The sequence below is a fragment of the Gossypium hirsutum genome, chromosome A03 (genome assembly GCF_007990345.1).
Source record: "Gossypium hirsutum isolate 1008001.06 chromosome A03, Gossypium_hirsutum_v2.1, whole genome shotgun sequence".
Taxonomy (NCBI): domain Eukaryota; kingdom Viridiplantae; phylum Streptophyta; class Magnoliopsida; order Malvales; family Malvaceae; genus Gossypium; species Gossypium hirsutum.
The window spans coordinates 108,616,514-108,641,514 of record NC_053426.1 but is presented as its reverse complement, the minus strand read 5'-3'; the positions used below and the strand labels follow the sequence as shown (position 1 = coordinate 108,641,514).

General features: G+C 31.0%; 3 protein-coding genes across 4 annotated transcripts; all 3 read right to left on the bottom strand.

The window, feature by feature from the left end:
- Nucleotides 1–843: 843 nt before the first annotated feature.
- LOC107940820 (uncharacterized) lies at nt 844–4,823 on the bottom strand. 2 transcript variants are annotated; one of them, XM_041101645.1, is made up of 5 exons: nt 4,718–4,823; nt 4,570–4,631; nt 3,297–3,421; nt 1,560–2,280; nt 844–1,475 (listed from the first exon to the last, which is right to left on the bottom strand). In XM_041101645.1, exons 4-5 carry the CDS (start codon nt 2,278–2,280, stop codon nt 1,051–1,053), a joined length of 1,146 nt encoding a protein of 381 aa, XP_040957579.1. In that variant the 5' UTR covers nt 3,297–3,421; nt 4,570–4,631; nt 4,718–4,823; the 3' UTR covers nt 844–1,050. The 2 variants fall into 2 exon arrangements, with proteins under 2 accessions (XP_040957579.1, XP_040957582.1); XM_041101648.1 differs by lacking the exon at nt 3,297–3,421 and having other exon boundaries at nt 4,718–4,817.
- A 9,458-nt stretch (nt 4,824–14,281) lies between these two features.
- On the bottom strand, nt 14,282–15,846 carry LOC107940830 (protein EXORDIUM-like 5). The gene has a single exon (XM_016874292.2). The coding sequence runs from the start codon at nt 15,590–15,592 to the stop codon at nt 14,438–14,440; it is 1,155 nt and encodes a 384-aa protein (XP_016729781.1). The 5' UTR covers nt 15,593–15,846; the 3' UTR covers nt 14,282–14,437.
- A 4,326-nt stretch (nt 15,847–20,172) lies between these two features.
- On the bottom strand, nt 20,173–22,759 carry LOC107940829 (amino acid transporter AVT3B). The gene is made up of 2 exons (XM_016874291.2): nt 21,914–22,759; nt 20,173–21,455 (listed from the first exon to the last, which is right to left on the bottom strand). The coding sequence occupies exons 1-2, from the start codon at nt 22,267–22,269 to the stop codon at nt 20,513–20,515; spliced, it is 1,299 nt and encodes a 432-aa protein (XP_016729780.1). The 5' UTR covers nt 22,270–22,759; the 3' UTR covers nt 20,173–20,512.
- Nucleotides 22,760–25,001: the final 2,242 nt, after the last annotated feature.

Here is a 25,001-nt window from a genome sequence, read left to right as displayed (position 1 = left end):
TCATCATCAAATCATTCTACCTCCATTGACATCACTTCTTTGTAAAGATGTGGTGTCTTATCCGCAGTAAATTGTTTCAAAGCATTAGCAATTTCGCCAAGTTGTTCACTCACAAGTTTAATTTGTTCATCTTCGACACTTTCTTGAGCCTTTTTTCTTTTACGTTTGGATGTGCCAGATGAAGATACAATTGTTCTTACCTCTTCAGCCGCTTCATTCTCGCAGTCTATAGGCACTGAACCTATGTTATCATCATCCAAATCTATGTCAGCAAATGTTCGGGCAAAACTCCCTGTTGCCATATCTTTGCCAACAACCAAAGCCATTTCATCATAATGATCAATGCTTTTATTCAAAAATGGTTCATACTTCTTGTGTGCTTGTTGGATATTATATAAAATTAGAATAACAAGTAAAAAATAATTGAAATATACTTAACATATACATACATATATTACCATTACTGCTGCATCATATGTCGCTCTATCACATGTGATCATTTTCATGTTATCATCCTATCCAAAACCACTTTCACCCTGAATTGTGCATATAATCTGCCACTATTTCTTTACAGTCCTCAAATGATTTTCCACATGTTTTGCATCGCATTGGACTTGAAATTTTTCAGAAATAGCTTCGACAACTCGATTAATAGAAGCTGCTTTGAAAGTATTAGAAGGCTTATTTCCTTTCTGGGCCTCCTCAGCTAAAATTTCAATAAAAAGATGTTCCATCGGTTTTGTCCACTTGAATTGCTTGGAGGTTCCTTCTTGGTTGCCCTTACCCATTCTACATTAATAATTGTCATTGTCAATCATTTCAATATCCAACAAGCTTAAAACATAATAAATTCAATATCTAACAAGCTTGAAACATAATCAATATCTAACAAAATCAAGACATAATAATTTTAGAATCCAACAAACATAATAAACTAAAATTTCAGAATCCAACATTAACAAATTTTTTTTTTTTAATAAAACATACATAATATAGAAACTACAACCCTAAGCCCTAAACCTACATAATATTTCTAACCATATAATCAATTCATATAGTTTGTGCAATTTCATCTCTCTTAGCAGACCATTCTCTTGCTTCTTCTCTTTCTTCTCGCTCCGTAAGAGTTGATATTATCAAATCAGACTCAGGCTCCCCGTATAATTCTTGATTAAGTAAATCACTAGGATCAACTCCCATGATATGATTATGAATGATGCAACAAGCCAAAACTATATCCACTTGAGTTTGAAAATTCCAAAATGGTTCAGCATCTAATACACGAAACCGTTTCTTCAAAATCCCAAAAACACGTTCAATAGTGATTCGCAATGATGAATGACGAAGATTAAAGAGTTCCTTTTCATTTTCAGGCCCCTGAGCACTAAACTCTTTTAAATGATATTGAACACCACGATATGGGGTAATATATCCATTACGGATGCCATATCCAGCATCAGCAAGATAATATTTACCTACAATTTGACAAAACATAATTATTACTAATAAATTATGAGCTTAGTAAAACTATTTGGTATTTAATGTTTTATAATTCTTACCTTCCGGAATTTTTAATCTTCTTGGGCGTGAAAGTGCATCACTTAAAATACGAGAATCATGTGCACTACCTTCCCAACCAGCTAGAACATAGAAAAATTTCAAATCAAATGTAATGGCAGCCAATACATTTTGTGTCGTCCCCCCTTTACGGCTACGAAATCTTCCTTGAATGTTAAGTGGAACGGATGCATGAACATGAGTTCCATCTAATGCTCCAATACAATCTTTAAAATAAGGATAAAACCTTGGATTGTTTCTGATTTCACTAGGAGTTGACTCATCAGGTAATCTAATAACTAGCTTATACAATTTCAAAACAACTCTCAATACAACCCTAAAGTGACGGTGAATTGTCTCAGTTGATCTATAATATCTAGATCTTATCACTCGAAACCTTACATTATGACCAATTATATGTAAAAATATAACTACTTGCTCCCTAATATTCACCGATTTAGTTGATTGTAACAAATTATTTCTACTAAGAATATCATACAAATTAAAAAATGCAACCGGTCTCATCCTTATCATATCAATACAATGCCGGTCACCATTATATAAAATACTATTAATATAATTTTCTCTTTCATACTCTCGATTTACACGAGGGTGAGAAGTAATTTCCTTCTTAGTTTTTAATTTTTTTATCCAGAGAGCCCCAAAAGCTAAAACTGAAGCCACGACTCCGACAATTGCATTTTGATGTTGATTATGATCCATCTACACAAAATAATATCACACAAATATTTGATCACTATAAAAAATACATAAACTTTTCATAAGGGCACATATATGACAAAAGTTATCTTGTCTAAAGTGCATACATATATATATAAGTTTCTCAAGCAATGACTCAAGCAATGCCTAAAGTTACCATGACTAAAAAGAATAGAATTAACTAACCAAACCCAACATAAATAATAACAAAAAAAGGCATAATTCAAGACATATTTATCATAATCTGTAGTACCAAATAGAACAAATTTTGCATCCTACACATATTTGTGATTATTATATTTTATTTTCCAATTAGTGAAAATTTTTAAATATTATAGAATAAATATATATTTTTAAAAAAAATTAAGAAAACTGATAAATAAACAATTTTATTCAATTTGGTTATATACAATATTCAATTGAACTTGATCTCTATTCTTAATAATAAGACTACATGCGTACATATGTATGTATGTTTTTTAAAGATCAATTTAAGCTACCAATAGTTGTTAGATTATGGCACAATTATAATGGCAGTGGAAAAAAACCCAATGGACAAACAATGGCACCTACTTGGAACCTTTACTATAATATATATATGGTTTCATTTTTTGTTTCTGCTATTAACAAAATGAGATTGACAATAATTTTCAATTGAGACCATTACAAGTTAATTTTGTGATGATAACAATAGTAGACCAAAAGACAATTGAACTACCGATTGCTTAAGGCAAAAAACTACACACTTTTACATGACTTTTTTTTTAATCATAAATCATATTTTAAAATGATAAATCTAGTAAGCATATTCAGACACTGCCAATAACCATGAACTTAAAAAATAAAATATATATTATTTGACTTATTGTTTTTTTTTTGCTAGTACAACAACTATGAAAGCTGCATAAAAACAAAGTAATCAGCAGGTACAAAATGACCCATCCTAAAAACATAAACATAGACAGATCGCAACAAACAGAACCTTAAAATCCCAAATTACACCTATCTGTTGAACAAACCTCAAACCAGACAAAAATCTAATTCCCACAAGTCACTCTAGGTGATTGTTTCCATGCTATTCCAAGTTCTCACTTTAAAGCTTCCAATCTTTGTAGCTTTGAATGCAATGGCCATCATAAGATACCTTAAAAATACCTCTTTGTTATTCAAAATTTGAAGCTTAAACAGTTACAAATGATTAAAAGTAGTAAGTAAAGTTCGTCCTCAATAATTATCAATTCAGACAAAATGACAAAAGAAAAAATAGAGATGAAAAAATAAAGAAAACCACTGCTACTTTTAACAGCATTTTAGTCATATAACTTGCAAAGGCATACTGCCTAAACACAAATAAACTCAGAAATAAACTGTATACTGCCTTGTGTTTCTTGTGTAATAGTCTAAATTTTAAGCTATTTATCAACTGTCTTTTTTCCTGCAGATCAAAATGGAATTAGTCTATATATCACTAAAGGATATCTATCTTGTAAAGACTATTAGTTGAGGTCCCTCGTTAGATTTTGTACTATGTTGTTAGCTTTGGAACGGCCATAGAATCATTTGAACTTGATTTGTAGATTCCATAAAAATGAATTTACTGCCTTTCCTAAATTAATCATATAACGTTTTGAAAATTTGAAGATTTCCAAATTGGAATTTTAAAATTTCAAGCACCTGGAATAGGATATATGTAACCTGTATTTTTTTATATCCTTTAAAATTCTATACTCCATGAAGTCTTAAGCATGTGGAGGGGTTGTACCCTCCACACCTTATTAGGATTTTTTAGTGGAAGCTTGCTGGGTATTTTTCTTTAAGAGTAAGCTCCTCTGAATTGAGCTCCCTTTCCCTCTGCTAGTTTGTCAAGATCGTTAATCAGCATCTCTAAGTTCATCACTATGGCATTAATGTTTCCACAAATGTCTTTGTTTCATGATTTAAGGAGTTTTTTTTTGACAACTTCCAAGTGATAATCAACTAACCTCATTTAACTTAAACAAATGGAGATAAGCATATATAATTTTAAACTGTTTAAAATCCAGAAATAGAAAATTCAGTCAATAACCTTCAATTCAATGTTTTAAACTATCACATGAAAAAAAAAAAGCAGATTGCAGAGATGGGGTAAGTGGGTATTAGCAGAAAAGGGAAAAACAAGAAGCCTAAGCGTGAGGTTTTTGGTGTATTTGTCTAAACCCTTAAATGCTCCTGTCCTCTGTATATTTGCTTAAATAACGTTTTTACACTTTCAATTAAAGATGAATAATGGAAGAAGAAGAGGAGAAAAGTTACTTGGATGAGAAGATGAAGAACGACGCAATGATGATACCGGTTGTATGCGAAAGAGAAAGCACCTAAGATCGAAAAGCTACCATTAGAAGAGATTATGCGAAAGGAAAAATGAAAGAAGAAGAACAGAAGAAGTAAAAGTAGAAAATACCTGGATGGATGAAGAAGAAGGAAGATGAACGGCGCAAGGGAAAGTGAGAGTTTGGAAAATGTCTTACGGAAAAAATCCGTAAGACATTTTACATAAAAAGCATCCCATTTTACCTGTTTCTGAAAACGTTTTACTTATGTAAAATATTTTCATGTAACCAAACAGCGTAAAATTAGGAAAACATTTTCCGGAAAATGTTTTCATGGTTACCAAACACAGCCTTAATAAAATAATTTTAACAGTATTAATAATTAGATTTAAATTTTAAAATCTAAAAAAATAAAAAAATTAATTTCTAAATTTACAAAGAATATAAAGACTTATAGGAAATTCTAACCATTTATAAATTATGAGAGAATTGAGTTAGATTTCAAGTTTTTGTTAGAATTTCATTGGAAAAATAAAATAATTTATTTGAGTTCAACTCAGTTTTACTCATACTTGAGTTTAAAATTGCTTATTTGTATAAAAATCAATCTCATTTTTAAAAAAAAAGAAAGTTCGATATTACTTAAATCAAGTATTAAAAAACTCATGATTTAAGTTTGGATCAACAATTGTAGACTCGAGTTTGAATATTGTCATTAGTTCTATGAATATCATCTTTTGTACCTTGCAATAAACATAGGTCTTGGACATGTTCATATCTCCCGCACCCAAAACAAAACACTAGGAAGAGCTTCATGCTCTACCTGTTGTAAGACTCCATCAATTCAAATCTTCAAGATCAGTGGCTTCCCAAGATTCACACTAACAGCCATACAAGGAAACCAACCTTTAGAATCGTTATTAGTGTTACACTATTGGTCCTTTAGATTTTTTATATTTACACTGTAACCCCTCAAATTTTGAGTATTTACTCTTGTGCGACAAAACTTTTCATACTTTTACGATTTAGTCCTTTCTTGAATTAATATATCATAATATACTTCCTAATGTTGACATAACTCAAAATTTCCCTTTTTTGTCACTTTATTTCCTTATTTTACTATATCAAGGATAATATCTTACTATAAAAATTTCGAGGTATTACACTTAAGGTGTACAAATTTATAATCATGGATGAACATGGATGAACATATTCATCAAACAAATTCCATGTTCATATATTATCATCTCGTATTTTCATATATCATGTATCATCATTTTTATGTATTTCAGGCAGATACATGTATTAATTCATTTCATATTCATATTTTCTCATGTCAGGATTTTGCCCGTTAAATCATTGAAAACATCAATGGATACACATGTAGTACACTTGAAGTATACAAATCAGAAATTCGTTGATCGTGCTTACGTGTGATAGGTTTTAAAATTTATAATTGAATTCGTTTTTGAGACTAACTATAAACACGACTAAGGCAAGTGTACGTATCGAACAATAGTATAGTTTTAGCAAGACTGGATTGTCGAACCCAAATAAACTACGAGTACTAGTAATTACTTTCTTTTTATTATCTAGCCTAAAAATTAAGGGTTTTGGCTATCTAAACTAATTACTAAACTAAGAATGCATAGAAAGAAAAGTTGAGAAAATATTTTTGGAAAATTCGATTGATTAAGAAAATACCCAAGGAAAAATCCACCTAGGCTTCACTTGTTATTTGACTATGAATCGAACGATTTATTCATTTGACCTGATCCGTAGAAATCCCTAAGTTATATTATTATCTCTCTTGAGACTAATAACGTCTAATTCTAGGTTGAATAATTGAAATCTCTTTCTAATTAACTTCCTAGAATTGTATTAACTCGATCTATGGATTCCCTTATTAGGTTTCATCCTAATCCGGCAAAATCTTGTCACCCTATCTCTAGGCTCGCAATCAACTCCGCTTAATTACGAAAAATTTACTCTTAGACAGGGTTTATTCCTCCTCTGAATAAGAGCGTTAACTTGAATCAATATCTTGGAATATTAAAACAAGAATTAAGAACACATAATTAAAAACAAATCAAATATTTATCATATAATTCAGATAATAATAACAAGATCCGTCTTAGGTTTCATTCCCCTTAGGTATTTTAGGGTTTTAGTTCATACTTATGAAAGAAAACATCTCAAAAGAATAAAGATAACAAAACATAAGAAAGCCCAAAACTCCTGAGGGAGTTTGAAGGGAGATCTTCAGTCTTGATGATGAATCCGGCTTCTGAGATGGATGAATCGGCTTCTAAGTTTATAACACCCTCATTCCATTTCTCTATAATATTTCTCATCACTTTCTCTTAGTTCTCTTCACAAACATATCAAGAACATAGAGCCTTATATAAGAAAACTCTACTATAATATCATTTCCATGCTTTTTCAATAATATCAAACTTTAAAATATATTGAAATCTTAATGTTTTTACCTTGTTCTATTGATTTCAATCTTTAACTTGATTTTCTCTCTCCTCCAGCTTCTATTTCTTGAATCTAACTTGATATTCTAGCTCTCCATAGTCTCCTTGTTATCTTTCTCTCTTGATGGCTATGAAAATTCTTTTGATTTCTAAGTGAAAATGGTGGATTTTTTGTGAAATGACCAAATTGTAAAAAAAGCCAAACTTTCTTTCTTTCTCTCTTCTTCTCATGTTGATGCACGGGTCTTTCTTTCCTTATATATTACATGAAATAATAATAAAATATAATTTAAAAAATCAAATTAAAATATTAATAAACTAATATTTATTTATTTAATCTAAAATATCTCCACATCATCACTGCCTTCTAGATTTCTCTATCCTTCTAATTGACCATTTTTTCTTTCATGATCTTTTAAAATTCTATCATTAAGTCATCATTTAATTTGGTATATTTACAATTTAGTCCCTCACAATTCTTCACCTATTCAATTTGGTTTTAATTCATCCATTTTCCTTAGTTTCTAGATCATTCCACCCTTAAAATATTTACACTATTGGTCCTTTAAATTTTTTATATTTACACTATAACCCCTCAAATTTTGAGTATTTACTCTTGTGCGACAAAACTTTTCATACTTTTACGATTTAGTCCTTTCTTGAATTAATATATCATAATATACTTCCTAATGTTGACATAACTCAAAATTTCCCTTTTTTGTCACTTTATTTCCTTATTTTACTATATCAATGATAATATCTTACTATAAAAAATTTCGAGGTATTACACTTAAGGTGTACAAATTTATGAACATGGATGAACATATTCATCAAACAAATTCCATGTTCATATATTATCATCTCGTATTTTCATATATCATGTATCATCATTTTTATGTATTTCAGGCAGATACATGTATTAATTCATTTCATATTCATATTTTCTCATGTCAGGATTTTGCCCGTTAAATCATTGAAAACATCAATGGATACACATGTAGTACACTCGAAGTATACAAATCAGAAATTCGTTGGTCGTGCTTACGTGTGATAGGTTTTAAAATTTATAATTGAATTCGTTTTTGAGACTAACTATAAACACGACTAAGGCAAGTGTACGTATCGAACAATAGTATAGTTTTAGCAAGACCGGATTGTCGAACCCAAAGAAACTATGAGTAGTAGTAATTACTTTCTTTTTATTATCTAGCCTAAAAATTAAGGGATTTGGTTATCGAAACTAATTACTAAACTAAGAATGCATAGAAAGAAAAGTTGAGAAAATATTTTTGGAAAATTCGATTGATTAAGAAAATACCCAAGGAAAAATCCACCTAGACTTCACTTGTTATTTGACTATGAGTCGGACGATTTATTCATTTGACCTGATCCGTAGAAATCCCTAAGTTATATTATTATCTCTCTTGAGACTAATAACGTCTAATTCTAGGTTGAATAATTGAAATCTTTTTCTAATTAACTTCCTAGAATTGTATTAATTCGATCTATGGATTCCCTTATTAGGTTTCATCCTAATCCGGCAAAATCTTGTCACCCTATCTCTAGACACGCAATCAACTCCGCTTAATTACGACAAATTTACTCTTAGACAGGGTTTATTCCTCCTCTGAATAAGAGCGTTAACTTGAATCAATATCCTAGAATATTAAAACAAGAATTAAGGACACATAATTAAGAACAAATCAAATATTTATCATATAATTCAGATGATAATAACAAGATCCGTCTTAGGTTTCATTCCCCTTAGGTATTTAGGGGTTTTAGTTTATACTTATAAAAGAAAATATCTCAAAAGAATAAAGATAACAAAACATAAGAAAACCCAAAACTCCTGAGGGAATTTGAAGGGAGATCTTCAGTATTGATGATGAATCCGGCTTCTGAGACGGATGAATCGGCTTTCCTTGAGCAATTCCTTGCTTCCTACTCTGCCTCCCCCTCTTAAGTGTCTCATTAGGTGTTTAAATAGGCTTTTGAATGCCTAAGAGCCCTAAAAATTGGCCTTTTCCGAATAGAACTATACTTGGGCTTGGCAGGGACACGCTCGTGTGACACGTCCGTGTGTGATTACTCCAGCCCGTGGTCAAGGCTATTGAATAGGCACGGGCGTGGCGTCTACCTGTGTAAGTCGTGCTTCAATCCTACCAAATGGACACAACCGTGTGACACGCCCGTGTGAGTAAGTCCAGGCCGTGTTGATTTCTTGCATGGGTCCATTTTCTTCGTTTTTGGCCGTTTCTCGCTCTTTTTACTCTCCAATACTCACTTAAGTATAAAACATGAAATTAAAGGATTATGAGCATCAAATTCACCAAAACTAAGGAGAAACTATTCATAAATGGGCTAAGCATGGGATAAAAATATGTATAAATTACATTTTATCATTCGTCAATTCATATTCAGAAGTGCTATTTAAAGCACATAATCAGGAAATCCTCTCTTAAGCCATATAACAGAAAGCTCACAAAGAGCCATTAATCAGGAAGTTCACAAAAAGCCTATCAGAAAGCTTATTCGGGCTATATAACAGGAAGCTAATAAGAGTCATAATCAGGAAGTTCACAAAGAACTTTTAATTAGGAAGCTCACGAAGAGCCTTTAATTAGGAGCTCTGGATAGCCATATATCGAGAAGTTCAAGCGAGCCATATCAAGACGCTCACAAAGAGTTTCGTTTGTATCTGCAACATATGCAGGATCACAACCGATCATAAAACAGAATGCTCACAAATAGCTGCGGTAGTCCGCAACACATGCAAGATCACTACCGATTAGGATGCTCGTAGGAACTATATAATAGGAAGCTCAAGAGAGCTTATAACGAAATGCTCCTAGGAGCTGTGGTGTGTTCGCAACACATGCAGGACCACAACCAATTAGGAAATCCTGTATCCATCGAATTCCATTATTCAAATGAGATTTAATATTTATCGGGCTTTTTCAGATATGTAACCAATTTCATATATTTGACATTTATAAAATTCACATACATAACATTCAATTCAAACACATTAATATACATAATAAAGTTACACGAACTTACCTCGACAAATGTTCATGTACGTAAAATCTACTAATCCGACATTTTCTCTTTTCCTTGTTCTAACTCTAAATTTGGTCTATTCGAATCTATATGAATGAATTTAACATTAATTCATGTTCAATTCAATTCAATTCACATCTTAGGAAAATTTACCATTTTGCCCCTAAACTTTAAATTAATGACGATTTCGTCCACAGGCTCGAAAAATGAAATTCATGCAATTTAATCCTTATTCCTAGCCTAGCAGATTTTTACATGTAAAATTTACAGCCCATGTATTTCATAATATTCAAAATTTTTCCATAAATTTTGCATCTTTTCAATTTAGTCCCTAAATCATAATTTCATCAAAATTCCCTTTACAAAAGTTGTTTATCTATCAACAACCTTTCATTTTCTACCATAAAACTTCATAATTCATCTATGCTCATCCATGGCAAAACCCTAGTTCTCTGATAACTTTACAAATTAGTCCTTGAGATAGCTAGATTAAACTATTACGATCTCGGAAACATAAAAATCATTAAAAACGAGACAAGAAAACATATCTAATTGATCAAAATAAGCTTGCTTGAGCTACTTGCTCGTAGCTAGGGTTTCCATGGAAATAATTTGGGAAAGATGATGAAAAATATGATATTTTCATTATTTAATTATTTATCATTTTTTTTACTTTCTAATTTCATCCTTTTCTTTATTTTATTTTTTATGGATGAATCATCATCCTTAACCACTAACCATTTTTTAAATGGTCTATTTACCATATAAGAACCTCCATTTTAAAGTTCTATAGCCATTTAATCTCTTTAGCTATTAGAACTAAACTTTTTCATTTTGTGCAATTTGGTCCTTTATTAAATTAAACATGTAATCGATAAAATTTCTTTACGAAATTTTTATACGACATTAATATCATACTATAGACCATAAAATAATATAAAAATAATTTTTCTTTCGAAATCGGATTTGTAATCCCGAAACCACTGTTCTAATTTTACCAAAAATAGGTTGTTACAATTTTCCAATTAGAGAATGAACCCTTTTAGAGAAGCATATAGTCAACATACCACCTATAACCACTGTAACTACATCACCCTCTTGTAACTTCAAATTGTCCTCCTTATGGACCTTGCATTGGCCTTATCCAGGAGCCTGTTCTTAAACAAAACCCAAGTCCCCTCACTAGGCTCACTCAACGGATCGTTAGTATTAATAAGGTCATCCTTTCTCTGACACACCTTCTTGATTACTTTATAAATTCTCGCATTGTGAGCAATTAACATTAAAGCCATAAGGTTTTGATAATTTTTAAATAAATTCTCTGAGTGAAACAATAATGTAATGAGAGGCAAACAATTCACAAGATTATTTTTATAATTAAATTATGAAATATAAGTTTGCTTAATATATTATAAGATACGTTACATTATTCTGTTTGGTTAATTAGAGTATAAATTATTTAAAAATTCCATTCCATTAAATTATCCTAATCATAAATAATGATGAAAAGGTTATTAAGCTATATTGAGAGTAAAAATTAATTATAAAAAATATTTAAAAAATCATTATAATATAAAACATCACAAATTTGATCAATTAGGAATAATGAAAATTTACAAAATTAAGATAATGTAATAAAAAATACTATACAATAAAAAAAATGTTAAGCGTCCTAAAATAATACTCACTCTATCCCAATAAAAATGTGAAAGTTGATATATTTTAGGTAAAATATTTCTTCAAAAAAATTATTGTAAAATAATATAAGAAACATTTATTAATTTTTAGGAAAATAAAATAATAAACTTTCGACCGGATGGATAAAGTAGATCGGTGGACAACAGCTAGAACAGAAAATGATGAGGGTATGGTATGGTATGGTAAGTCCAATAATATAATATAATATAATATAATCCTACGTGTACTATATATGGGTCCCTTTATTAGCTGTGGATTTCAAATTTTTCAATTAAAGTTTTGGCCTTTTTGGGAGGTGGGTCTCTACTCTCAACCCACCCACTCGTCTCCATTCCCAATCACTTTCTTTCACATTTCACTATTTCATTTCCATATATATGTTTAATAATAGATATACGGTGAAGTGTTGAGATTTTTACCTCGAATTACGGGAAATTTTAGATGGTTTAAATATTATGTTGAGTAAGTATTTTGAGAATTTTTTGATTTAGATTGATAACATAAAAGTAGTCAAGGTTATTTATGATTGTTTCATGGTAATCTCGAATTTTGCACTGATCAAGCGAATACATCAAATATTGAAGGAGGTTGGTAATTGATTTTTACAGTATATTCTCAAAAGGAATAAAAAGGATACTAATTGTATAGCTAAGATGACTTCTGATAAAAAAGAAGGTTTGATAATTCTCGAGGATACATTTAAGGGGATCCCTAGTGTCTTGAGTTAATGTAATATTTGTTTATTCTTTCCCCCAAATATATATATTTATAATTTAATCAACACCCCTTTAAATAATGGTTGATTTTTTTTGAGTTAATTTAATAAAAATCATAATTTGTTAATGATATTAGCAATTAATTTTTATCAAATTAACCCTAAAAACTCAAAGTAAGTCATATCCATGGAATTATATTTGATAAATTGAATTTAAAATTAAACATATTTACAATTACCACTAAATTTATTCTATTAATAAAATCGATAAAAATTCAAACCTAATAATATCAGCAATTAACTTTTCATTATATCAACCAAAAATTCAAATTAAACATTAAATCAAACTCAAAATTTAAAAATAATTTTCAATGAAATTTATACACCATAACATCATTCAATTAGACACATTTATTTATCTTACAGGAAAAAAAAAAGGTAATATCATAGTAAGAAAAAAAAAACAAACAAACATCGTGAGTAGCATGATGATGGAAGGGGGATTTAGCTATTTGTGGGAAACACTTTTTGCTTTAATTCATCTTCTCTCTTCTTTTTTTGTTTCCTCTCTAATTTTTATTTATTTATTTATAACATGCAGAGGAACATAATACGAGATTACATCTCAAATCAAAGTATCTTAAAACAATAAACATTAATATCTTAACAATAATAAAAAATGGGAAATCCATGCATTAGTTTTGTCCCTTTTCATCAACTATATATCTAACTATGGCAACTTTTTGACTTTGAAAAAGATGTAATAATATATATTAAGAAAATCAGACATGGAAATGGAGGGGATCATTAGGGACAATATGACCCCATTTCTCACAAATAATGCATATGAAAATCTCTACTTTTACAATTTACTTTCAAAGTCAATGAAGAATGAAATTGTTAGTCTGGTTAGTAAGCTTTAAATGATAATTAATATGATAGATTAGTATTCATCAGTGAATTTAAGAATATATATTAAATTTAAATTAAATTCACTATTAGTGTTGAAAATCGAAAAGTAGAGTTTGGTTCGCAAAAAGAATGAAAAAAAAAACTTCTAATTGATACAATTGGTGTGAAAATTAAAGTCATCCAATAACAATTTTAAGCTGACTATTTTATAATTTTATTAAAATTGAATGAGAAAACATAAACTTTCATTGGATGGAATTTACCCAATTAGTAATATTCTGCATAAAAATGGTCCACTATGTAGGGTAAGGTAAAGCCCATGGCATGATAATTAATCATGAACCGTTGGATGAAAAGTGTTTTTTGGAAGTATAATTTAAAAGCAAAGAAGATATGAAAATCATACTTACTGTAAAGCTCAAACAATGCGCTGTTTTGCACTACTTTACCTAACATTTCCATCACCAATGATGTTTCTATGTTGAAAAATAAAAACAACATTAGTTTGAAGTCTGTTTTGACTTAAATAAAAAATAATATGTGATATTATATTCTAATCTTATTTTTAATCCCGTTTCTAATGTATTTTTAGATGATTATTTATATAAATTGATAAATATATTTCGTGATCAATAAAAATAAAAATAATAAAAAGTTTTCAAAAACCACTGGAACTGGACCTTCCCATACAGACTAAACACACCACCGTGTGAGTCAATATGACTCAATTGAATTTCAAACACTTGAAAGAAAAACAAAGAAGTAATTTTCCAGGAATGATTAGGGTAAAAGATAATCTTCGATATTGAAGAAAATAATAATAATAATAATGTTATAAAAATATGAATAAATATTATAAAGAAAAAAGAAAATCTAAGTATACATAACTATATTCCCCTAAATAGGCAATAAAAATTCAAATAAAAAAAAATCAAGATTCCAAAGAAAAGAATCTGATTTCAAAAAAATTAAAAAATTAAAAATTAGTCCAAAGCATTTGGACCAGCACAAGCTTTCAATGCAGGGCTCCATATCCACTGCACCAGAAATTTCCTTCCTTTATTGCCATTCATGTTATATGTCCTCCCTTTCCTATCTCTAATTACTTGACCGATATACCCTCCACCGCCGCCGGTACCGTACAACCCTTCACATAGATCCCCTATCTCAGTCGGTGCAGTGGGGTCCTCCCCTGCATACCACGCGTTCACCAGCGGATTCGTCGTCAGTTCGGCCAGCTCGTGGGCTATCACACTGATCATCCCGTCCAATCCGACGTCTCCGTTCGGCGGTAGCAACGCCCCCGGACCACCGCCGCCCATGTAGCCAGGGACGGCGAAAGGGTAAGCGCAAACCTCGGGGCATTGTTTCCCGGAGTTCCCGATCCAAGCGTAGGGCATAGTGTAACCCACCATGGATGGGAACGTGAAGTAATGGAACCCGCAAACTGCACGACAGAAGTCTTGAACGGTAACGTCGTGGGAGGTGAGGATTAAGTAGATTCCGTTGCGGTGGTCGACGGGGAACGGGGCAGCTTTGACGGCAGTGGCGATGACTTGTTGAACAGAAAGGCGCGTGAGGTGATACCCATGGGAGTAACGCGTATCGGAGTGTTCTTTAGCTACAACGAGAGTCCGGGAAACGTTGGCTCCGGTCTGGTCGGTGTAAAGAGAAACGGTTTTCCACCACTCGGAAACGGAAGGGGACGGCGAAGGAGTGGCGGAAGGGGATATAGAGGTAATAAAGTCTTTGATGAGAAGTTTTTGGGAAAGGGACCAACGACCGTACCAAATGAGGTAAATGTTTATCGGCGAAGAAGAAAGGACCGGACCCATATGGTAACGAAGGTCGACAAGATTCGACGAGCCTTCGAACCTTTTGGAGGATGAAAGGGTTCGTGGGGGAAGCTTTGGGTTAAAGAATTCAGCATCTTGGGTGTTTAAAGTTTGCTCCTTTGAAGCGGCGGCGGCGGCCACTGAAGAAGTGGCGCAGAATGCGAGTGTTAGGAAGGAAAATATGAAATGATGTAGAGGCATTTCTTGATCGGTGACGGTGGTGGTGGAATTAGAGGGGGGTATAAATAGGAGGGAAATGGGCTGGAGATAGCTGCAAATGCAAAAGTGTGGGCACAAGCACATGGGACCCTTTTTTTCACTTTCTCTTTCTATAGTTGAGACATAACCCCTCTCATGTTTTTTTGTGGAGAAATGGGAATCCACTTTTTTTTGTCAAGTGAAAGCAGGGGGTTACAATTTCAATTTGGAACCATCATAACTAGGCCCGTTCTTTTAAGAGAAAAAAACCTAGGCCCATCTCTATCCCCTTATGTTTTTCTTGTCTTTATCTTTCTAGTTTGGTTAACCGCTTAATTTAAGATTTATTATGGGTGAGTTTTAGTTTAGATTGTACTAATTCTTAATTCGTTTCTACTATAACAACTTGATACTTGTAGTCATGATTGTTTGAATTGAATTAATTGATTATCAATCTAGAGAAAAGTATTGGACTTATTGACCCGAAGATTGATATGGATTCGTAAGAAAAAAACATACACAATAATTAAGTTAGGATGTAAGAAAATTATATATATATTTGAACAATTTCGTTATAAGTTCTGATCATATATATATTTTTTACATAATACCTAGAACTACCTATAGCCTCTCCCTAATCCATAAATATACTAGCGCACTTGAATATACATCCTTCTGTATTAATAACAATACTCATGTCAATTAAGCTAAAACTCTGGTTAAATAACATTACACATAGCAGTATAAAGTTTTGAATAAGTGAAATGATAAAGGTAGAAAATTAAAATTCATTTTGTACTTGGCTTGAATCATATAGTTTATAATTTTTATTGATTTATATAATTATAAAAATATAAAAAAATATTTTTAAAATAATATAATTTTCTTTATAATTTTTTTGGTAATTTTCAAATTAAGCTAAAAATATAAAAAGATAAAAATATCTTTAAAATAATATTTTTTTTATAAAAAAATTAGTAGTTTTCAAACTTAGTTACGGTACAATTAATAGGTGACACCAATTCAACTAAGTACATTATTATAGTAGAGGTGCTCAAATTTAATTTTAAATGTCATAATGTCAAGTTTAGCCCTCAATGTTTACATCTTTTGTCAAATTGACTCTTAAACTTTTTAAAAAGAGTCAAATTTGATTATTAACTTTTTTAAAAGATCCAAATTATTGTTTTCTTTAAGGAAAATTCTGACTAAAACGTTAAATTTTTTAACATTTCAACTCACATAGCAATCCACATGTACTCTATGCTAATTTTTCATGAACTTTTAAATATATATTTTAAAATTTTTGAATACTTTAAAAAAATTAAAATATTTATTAATGTGGTATATAAGACAAATAATGTCACGTAAAAATGAAGTATATGTGGACTGCCATTCCAATGTTGTTAAAAAATTAATATTTTAGTCAATATTTCCATTAAAAAAATTAGACTCTTTTTGAAAGCTTAACGATCAATTTAGGTAAAAAAATGATGAGAGTCAAATTGACAAAAAGTGCATTCATTGAGGGTTAAATTTGATATTATGCCATTTTAAATTCTATCTAAATGAAAGGGTTCTTTCGCTATTTGGGACATATATTTGATAATCGCTCCTACATTAGACCCTGAACTTTTTGGTTAAAGTTAGTCCTTGAATTTGACAATTATTCTAAAATTGAAAGATGAACTTTTTTTTACAACTTTTTTAAGGAAATATCAAGAACTAATTTGGAAAAAAAATTTAATCCCTGATGTGAGACTAATTACCAAATTTAATGACTAACTTATTAAGGGTGTAGTCAAATAATTATTGTATCAACAATTTTTTATATAAATATTGGAAAATTATGTATTAATTTCAATTATTTTTCATATAATTAAACCATAGTCCACAGTACAACGGAATATGACACATTAAATTATGTTTGGCCCAAACAAAAAAACCTATTTACTTTATGAAATGTTTTTAAAAAATTAATGTAAACATTACCAATAATTGAATTGAGATTATGTTTTTACTTTTTGATAAATCTAATGTAAATAAAGTAATTACGAAGACCAATATTTCAACAATGTCGGAGTGTAATAACAAATGAATGTCAGAATTTGTCAAACAAATCTGTTTGAGAACAAAAGTATCTTTAAACAGTTTATGACGCACTGATTTTTTTTATTCTATTTTTGAATATTGCGAATTTTTGTTAGTGATTTTATTATAAATATGGGTTATATTTATTCTTTTTTAATATAATATCTACAATTACTCATAATTCTTCTCTAATTCATAAAAAAATGATAATACGTTTTAACGTACTAAAACCTACATCCATGCAATAAATGAAATTTTTTGAATATAAAAATTCCTTAAAAGGTAAACCCTAAATATATACCTTAAGAGTTAGGATTGAGCACCCCTGTTTTATTCAAATTAAGGGTGAGCAAAATTTGATTTGGTTTGAAAAATTTGGTAAAAAAATTAAATTTTGATTTATTTAAGTTAATCAAGTTATTCGAATCAACTTGAATAAAAAATAAAGTTTTTCGGTTTAACTCGAATATGAATTGCACAATTCGAGTTATTCAAAAATCCGAATAAGAAAAAGTAAAACTATGTCGTTTTGAAAAATGTTTACCGTTAAAAGGCAAAACCATTATATTGTTTATGTAGTTAAATAATATTGTACTTCGTCTATTAGTTAAATAATCGATCCATGTAAACGCAACATTGAGTATAAATAATAGAATTCATTAACTCAATTCGACTTAACTCGATTAAAAAAAATTCAAATTGAGTTCAATTGCTAAAATAAGATTCGCCAACTCGACTAATTTAAAATTTTTTGACTAAATTCGACTCGACTCAATCGAATACTCACTCCTAATTTAAATACTCACGTTTAAAATAATTATCGAAATACATTTTAAAATATATTTTTTTTTTGTAAAACAGAGTTAACTTATCCAGTTCAAACATTAGTGGAATCAAATATCAGAAGGATAATGTTATCTAATTCGTACTCAAATTTAGGTAATAACACTCCTATATAATACAAATGACAAACAAATAAAATTTAAAAATAATCGTTTAAATTCATTATCATCTATATAATAATATACTTGCACTATAAATTCAGACCTTTGAGCTTAATAATGAGAATAATTATGTAATATTTTTAAAATTTGATATAAAAAATTAAATATTGTTTTGATTTTTTTTAAATTAAATATTAACATAAAATGGTAAAATTGAAAAAGTATATATTTTAATGGTAAATTAGATTCGACCCAACTCAATTTTATACTTAATTGAAAACTCCTATAGCTTTCCAATACAGTAAATAAAAAATCCAAAAGGTGAAATAGTTGTGATTGAAGATGGCAAGGATGGCGAAAGGATGAAGGGAGAACCCCATATTTTAGTAATCTTCTGGGTCTTTTATGCATCGCCATCTCCAATTTTCTGAAGTTTTGATGGGATCAACTCACCTAATTATCATTTCCATCCCTTTCTTAATTAGTAGACAAAGAAAGTCTCCTTCAATTTTTTATTTAATTAATTAGGTCCCATCCTCAATAACACATGAAAAAGCTGTTGATGCAACTTGACTTTTTTAATCATCAAAACCTTTTTTTTTTTTTTTGTTTAGTACGACTTTTTGGGCAAATAAATAAATGAAAAAAATTTAATCAACGAAATAAGTTGTGGTGTATGTTTTCTTTTTCCAATTAAAAAACGTATTTTATATGGTTGAATCCAACATTCTGGTTTTATAATTATAAATATATCAAAACATTGTTTCAAAAAACTTGGCTAGTTTAATATTTTAAAGACATAGACATGGGCCGCTTGTAGTATTTGAAAGGGATAATATACAATTTAGTCTCTGAATTTATCCATTTTTACCTAGTTGGTCCTTAAAAGTTTTGGACTTACTTGTTCCTTAAACTTGTATCCCATCAACCAGTATCCCATCAACCAAGTTGGTCCCTCCATACTAACACCGTTAATTTATGCTGATATGACATTTCTAACCAATCTGGTAGTGCCACATGACAACAAATTGAGGAGTTGCCACATGACATCACCGGATTGACTAGTAGTGCCACATCAATACAACTAACGATGTTAGTGTGATTGATAAAATGCAAGTTCAAGAACCAACTAAGAACAAATGGACAAGTTCAAGGGCCAAATTTAAAAAATCAAATGTTCAACCAAAATCAGCAAAAGGACTGATGAAGGACAAGGGCTAACCAAGCATAATGAAACCCTATAAACTTTTCCTTGTACCACCCCTACCATGTGTGGCTCTGAATCCATCTGCTTTAAGCTTGCCTCGACCTTGGTCGCTTTTTCAATACGGCATAATCCATGTCCGACATACATGAGTACAAGGATATGATTTTTCAAAACTTGCAGGATATGATGGCTGCAATTGCTTTATGTCTCAGACCTATGAGATGTGCCTATGTTTCCTTATGCACTTCATCAAGGCCCAAGACCAGAGTCACTGTAATTATCAAGCATAAATGAAGCACTCTTAAGGGGGAAGCTAATGTTTGTAGAACCAATCGGTTCAACGCTAACAATTACACCATTAGGAAATGATCTAAACCGGAGAATCGACGTAGCATCTTACTTGGATTCAAGTACATAAAAAAAGTGAGAAGTAAAAATTGAAGTTTAAGCAATCAAACAAATCTTGGAAACAACTTGAATTGCAGATAGATGTAATTTCATACACAATATAGCCAAACAAATGTTCCACACTAGACTATCAACGACTCATACTTGTGTCGAGGATATCACGCCTTTTTCAATCTAAATATAAAATATCGATTTTTACAAAATACGATCAAGAAAACAAGTAGACAGTATATCATGAAGCAGTTCAGAAACTTAACCTTCATTTGAACACTGTACCAATACGCTTTCACAGATAAAAATCTCCATGAAAGCAGACCAAGTTCCTAAAACACCAAGAACAAGGCCCAAGGTCACAATCGTTGTGACGCTGTATCCCTACACCTTTACGGAGAACATCTCCACAAGAGCAGACCATGTTCCTGAAACTCCAAGAACAAGGCCCAAGGTCACAATTCCGACATCCACAGTCCATCCTTTCCACCCCAACTCTTCCTTGAACACCAACAAATGGAATAAAGCAGGCAATACAAACCCCAAACCACAGCACACACTGCTTCCGATCAACGACAAGAAATCTGCAAAATTTGGAACGAACAAAGCCACCAAGCTTATAATCAAAACCAGCAGCCATCTCAGCCACAAACAGTACCTCCCTCCTCCAAATCGCCTCTCTACAATCTCATAAACGGGATTCATCATCAACGGGAAAGAAATAAATAAGTTAACGCAAAGACCTAGCTGAACCATAGCGCTGATCCAGCCGGCACCAAGATTCGCAGTAATGATGTCTTTGGTATCTGGACCAAATGCAAAGTAACCAAGTGCACCAAATGCTCCATACATTAAAGAAATCAATCCCATGCTCAGTGCCAATATTTTGCCAAAGTGCCTGGATTCCTTCATCTCAGATTCAATTGGAAAAACCATACCAACACCTTCAAACGCATAAACAGCAACGCCAATACCGTAGAAGAACACGGAGAGACCCCCAAAAGCGATAATCTCGTTGCTTTGCTTCATGATAAGTGACACATCCTCAACAAACACCGCTCCCATCGCCCCCAGATCCACAATATCAGCAAAAATACTCAATGGAGCTAAATGGGTTAATGTTGGAATTGAATTCACCGCCAATTGAAATGGAAAACATCCCCAAATATACCAACTCTTCGCTGACAAACCCGAAATCCCCAAACTTAAGCCTGAAACCATTGATACTTCACCATTGAAAAGATTGGCTAGAGTGTTGCCGATGAATATAAGATATCCAACACAGAATCCAGCTTGAGAGAGAATAATAAGTACATCCACAACAAACCTGTCAAAGGAAACAAAAAATTAAGCATGAAATCATCAAGTATAAGACAGTTCCTGCAATAATCAGCATAGATTCAACCAAAAACCTATCATGTTATACAATAATAAGAAATTTAAAAAGGAATATGACATAACATGTAATCCAATCCAAACTGATGAGCATCTTTTGTGTTTCTTAATCATAAGGTTAGCCAAAGTAGCAACAATTTCCAAAGAGTCCCGATACAAACCCTAGCTCAAGCAAAGGATAATAAAAGCAACTCTAGTTATCTACGAAACGACATAATCAAATAACAACCAAAAATATCAACAAGAACTTAAGCTTTAAGTAGTGGGTTTTGTTTTTTTATTGGCAATTTCGTGTTTCGTATCACAAAATAAAATTTACCCAAAATAATAAATAAACAAAAAAAAGAAGCTGGAAATGAAAAAAAAAACGTAAGGAAAACAACAACAGACCTGCCAAAGTGACCACAAACAGCGAAACCCAGATCGCCAAAAGAATTAACTTTGGCGAAACCGTTGTCAAAAGACTCGAGTTTCCGGCGGGTGTGAACCAAAAGCATCATACAGTAGGTGGTCAAGCCGGCGACCGAGAAAAGCATGAGCAAACCCATGACCCATCCAGTCCTCTTGAAGGCGTAAGGCAAACCCAGAACCCCAGCGCCAACTATAGCTATAAAAACATTGGCAAAGGTCTTAGATTTCGATGATAACGGCTTTCCCTTACCGATAAGAGGCGTGTCTTCTCTGGGTAAAGGAGACTTCAAGTTTTGTGAAGATGAAGAGGCGACAGGTTTCTTTTCAAACACCATAGCTGAACGATTCTCGATTCACAAAAAAAAATAAATAAATAAAAAGAAAGAAAACCCCAGAGGTTGCTTTTTTTTTTGTTCTGCAGATGAAATTCTAGTTTCTTACCAGAAACTTCAAATACAAATAATAACAATTTCAAGGTGTAGGATTCAAAGGACAAAGCTTTCAATTGAAACAAGACAAAAATGAAGATGACCCTTTATAATAAAAATGGAAAAAGTTGTTTCTTACAATTGGGCGATAAGTTAAGAATCAGTTGCAATTTTTTTAATTGCTGAGATATGAATATTGTTATAAATTTTACAGCTCCTGAAATTGGAAAAAAATGGAAAGGGTTTTTGAAGAGGAAAGTAAAAAGTAGTCTGTAATCACTGAAGAACAGGTATATTTTTATTGGGGTTAGGTTACGAAAACGACACCGTCTAGGGATGGTGTTGAAAATCAAAGATGGTGGTTTCCATGAACTGTCAAACCTTGTCGGCCAGCTATCAAACACGGAAATTTAGCAACCCACTTGACGAAATGAGTCGCTGTTTTCGGGTCAACCCGCCCCGTTAGATTTCCATTTGACCTGTGTTTTCGGGTGAGTTGTAATTTGAGTACCGATGGCAAAAAAATCCGATTTTGACGGGTTTCGATTTAACCTGATTTATTAAGGTTGGATTTTTTTTGAAAAATTGGTTTCATGGGGTCAGGTTAGGTGAAAACATAAAACTAATTGGGTCGGATTAAATTTGAAGTAAATTTATTCGATCTAATATATTTACAAAAATGCTTTTAATATATACATATATTAAGTTTCTATTATAAATAAATAAATATAAAAATAAAAGTAAATATGTTAAGTAGTCTAAAGTAAAAAAAAATATTTTATTTGCTTCGAAATAAAAATAAAATAATTAAATTAAATTAAATCGAATATTCTATTAAATTTGATGTCATAGTTCGAAGGTGATTTTTTTGTTAAGAGTCAAGGTCATGATGAATTGGTCAAGCTTCAAGGTGGGTAAAAATTCGCCCCATTGCAATCTCTAAATTCCTGCCCCATTATAATCCCTAAATTAGAGTGAATTGACAGGTAAAAGTTTATTACACCAAACATTTTATTTTAAAATGATATTTAAGCTTTAAATTATTTTAATTACATCTTTAAATGATTGAAGTTATATAAATTAAGTTCTTTCATTATTAAAATTGTCAAATCATTGGCAAAAGTATTGTGAAAATCCTTATCCTAAAAGTCAGAAAGTATTTTCCTTTGGTTACTTAAAAATGAAAAAAGAGTAATTAGTCTATGTAGATTAGATTAAAAGTAAATTGGTCATTTCTATTGTTAAAAACTGACATGACTGATAAAATAGGCACATAGTTACACATGATGTGCCACATGTAACTTAATGCTGATGTACAAGAAATAGTTTTAAATTGTAAAAATAGATGACAAAATAACTAGTTTAGGTTTACTCATAACTCTAATGTATAAGAATTAAATTTTTTTATATTTTTTAACAAATACGATAAAATATAATTTAACTCTTAATACAAGAGTCTCTATAATAGTTTTACCACTAACCTTTCCTGATTCTTTGTAGTCTAATAATCCATTATATTTTTGTAAACAAAAGTCAAAAAAGACTTATTTAAAGAACACCAGATAAGTTGTTTTTAAATACCAATTATTTCCGATAAATACAAAATCAATCCAACAACCAAGCTATCTCTTTCAGTTCTGGGCATCTTCTTCCTCTTGATCTGCACCCACCTATCTTTACTTCTTTTCTATACACATATGCCTGATGAATTAAATGTGGATTTTTGTGTGTGTGTGTTTTCTTGGAATTTTAAGAACCATCTCCGCCTTCTTCTATTATGAGAATCGATTACTTGATGTCTTGTTTGAGTTTCAGAAGTATATTAAAATGGGATGACATGGATTTTACATAAAAAAAATCAACAAGTTGATATAGGAAAGACGTGGAGAAAAGTTTGAAGAAGCTTTAATTGAACATGTGTTTTGACTTTTCTTTTGCAGATAATTGGATGAATATATATCAGATGCTTCATTGATTGGGTGCACGAAATTGAAAACAATGTTTGAAATTGTCGGCTTGTATATCAATTTGCTTGGCTATGGTTGTGTCCAACTTTTCCACTTTTACGTGAGTTTCTTTGTAGTTCAAAACGTGGACGGTGGCTGATCTGTCAAAATAAAGGCAGATAAGGTAGGCATTTTAGGAAAAAAGAAAACGAAAAAGATTGTCTTTTTCTTTTTATGATAAGAAGCAAGGGGAGAAGGATCGTTCAAAAATAATTTTTTTTTTATTTTTTTCCACCAATTAATTTATTATAAATACTTTTTTTCTCAAATAATGGAGTCTAAGTGTTTAAGTGTTATAACTCTACCCTTAATTGTTTTTCCTTTTATTATTATTATTTGTTTTTGAATGCTTCCTTTTCAGCTTCAAATTTGTGTATTGTGCATTTGATGAACTTGTTTATGCATCATAAATTTGTGTACCTAATATTTTGTTTGCCATGCAGCAACTAATAATAAAAGCCAAGTAATATTTAAGTAAAATTAAATGGGTGTTATGAGTTAATAATGTATTAATTCCGTTTATAAATTAAACATAAAAGGAAGTTAGCTTCTCTTTTTTGGATAATTTTTCAAAGTGTTGTTTGTTTGAAGTTAAGTGACTCCTCAATAAGTTGGTATTGTCTTCAGGTTGAG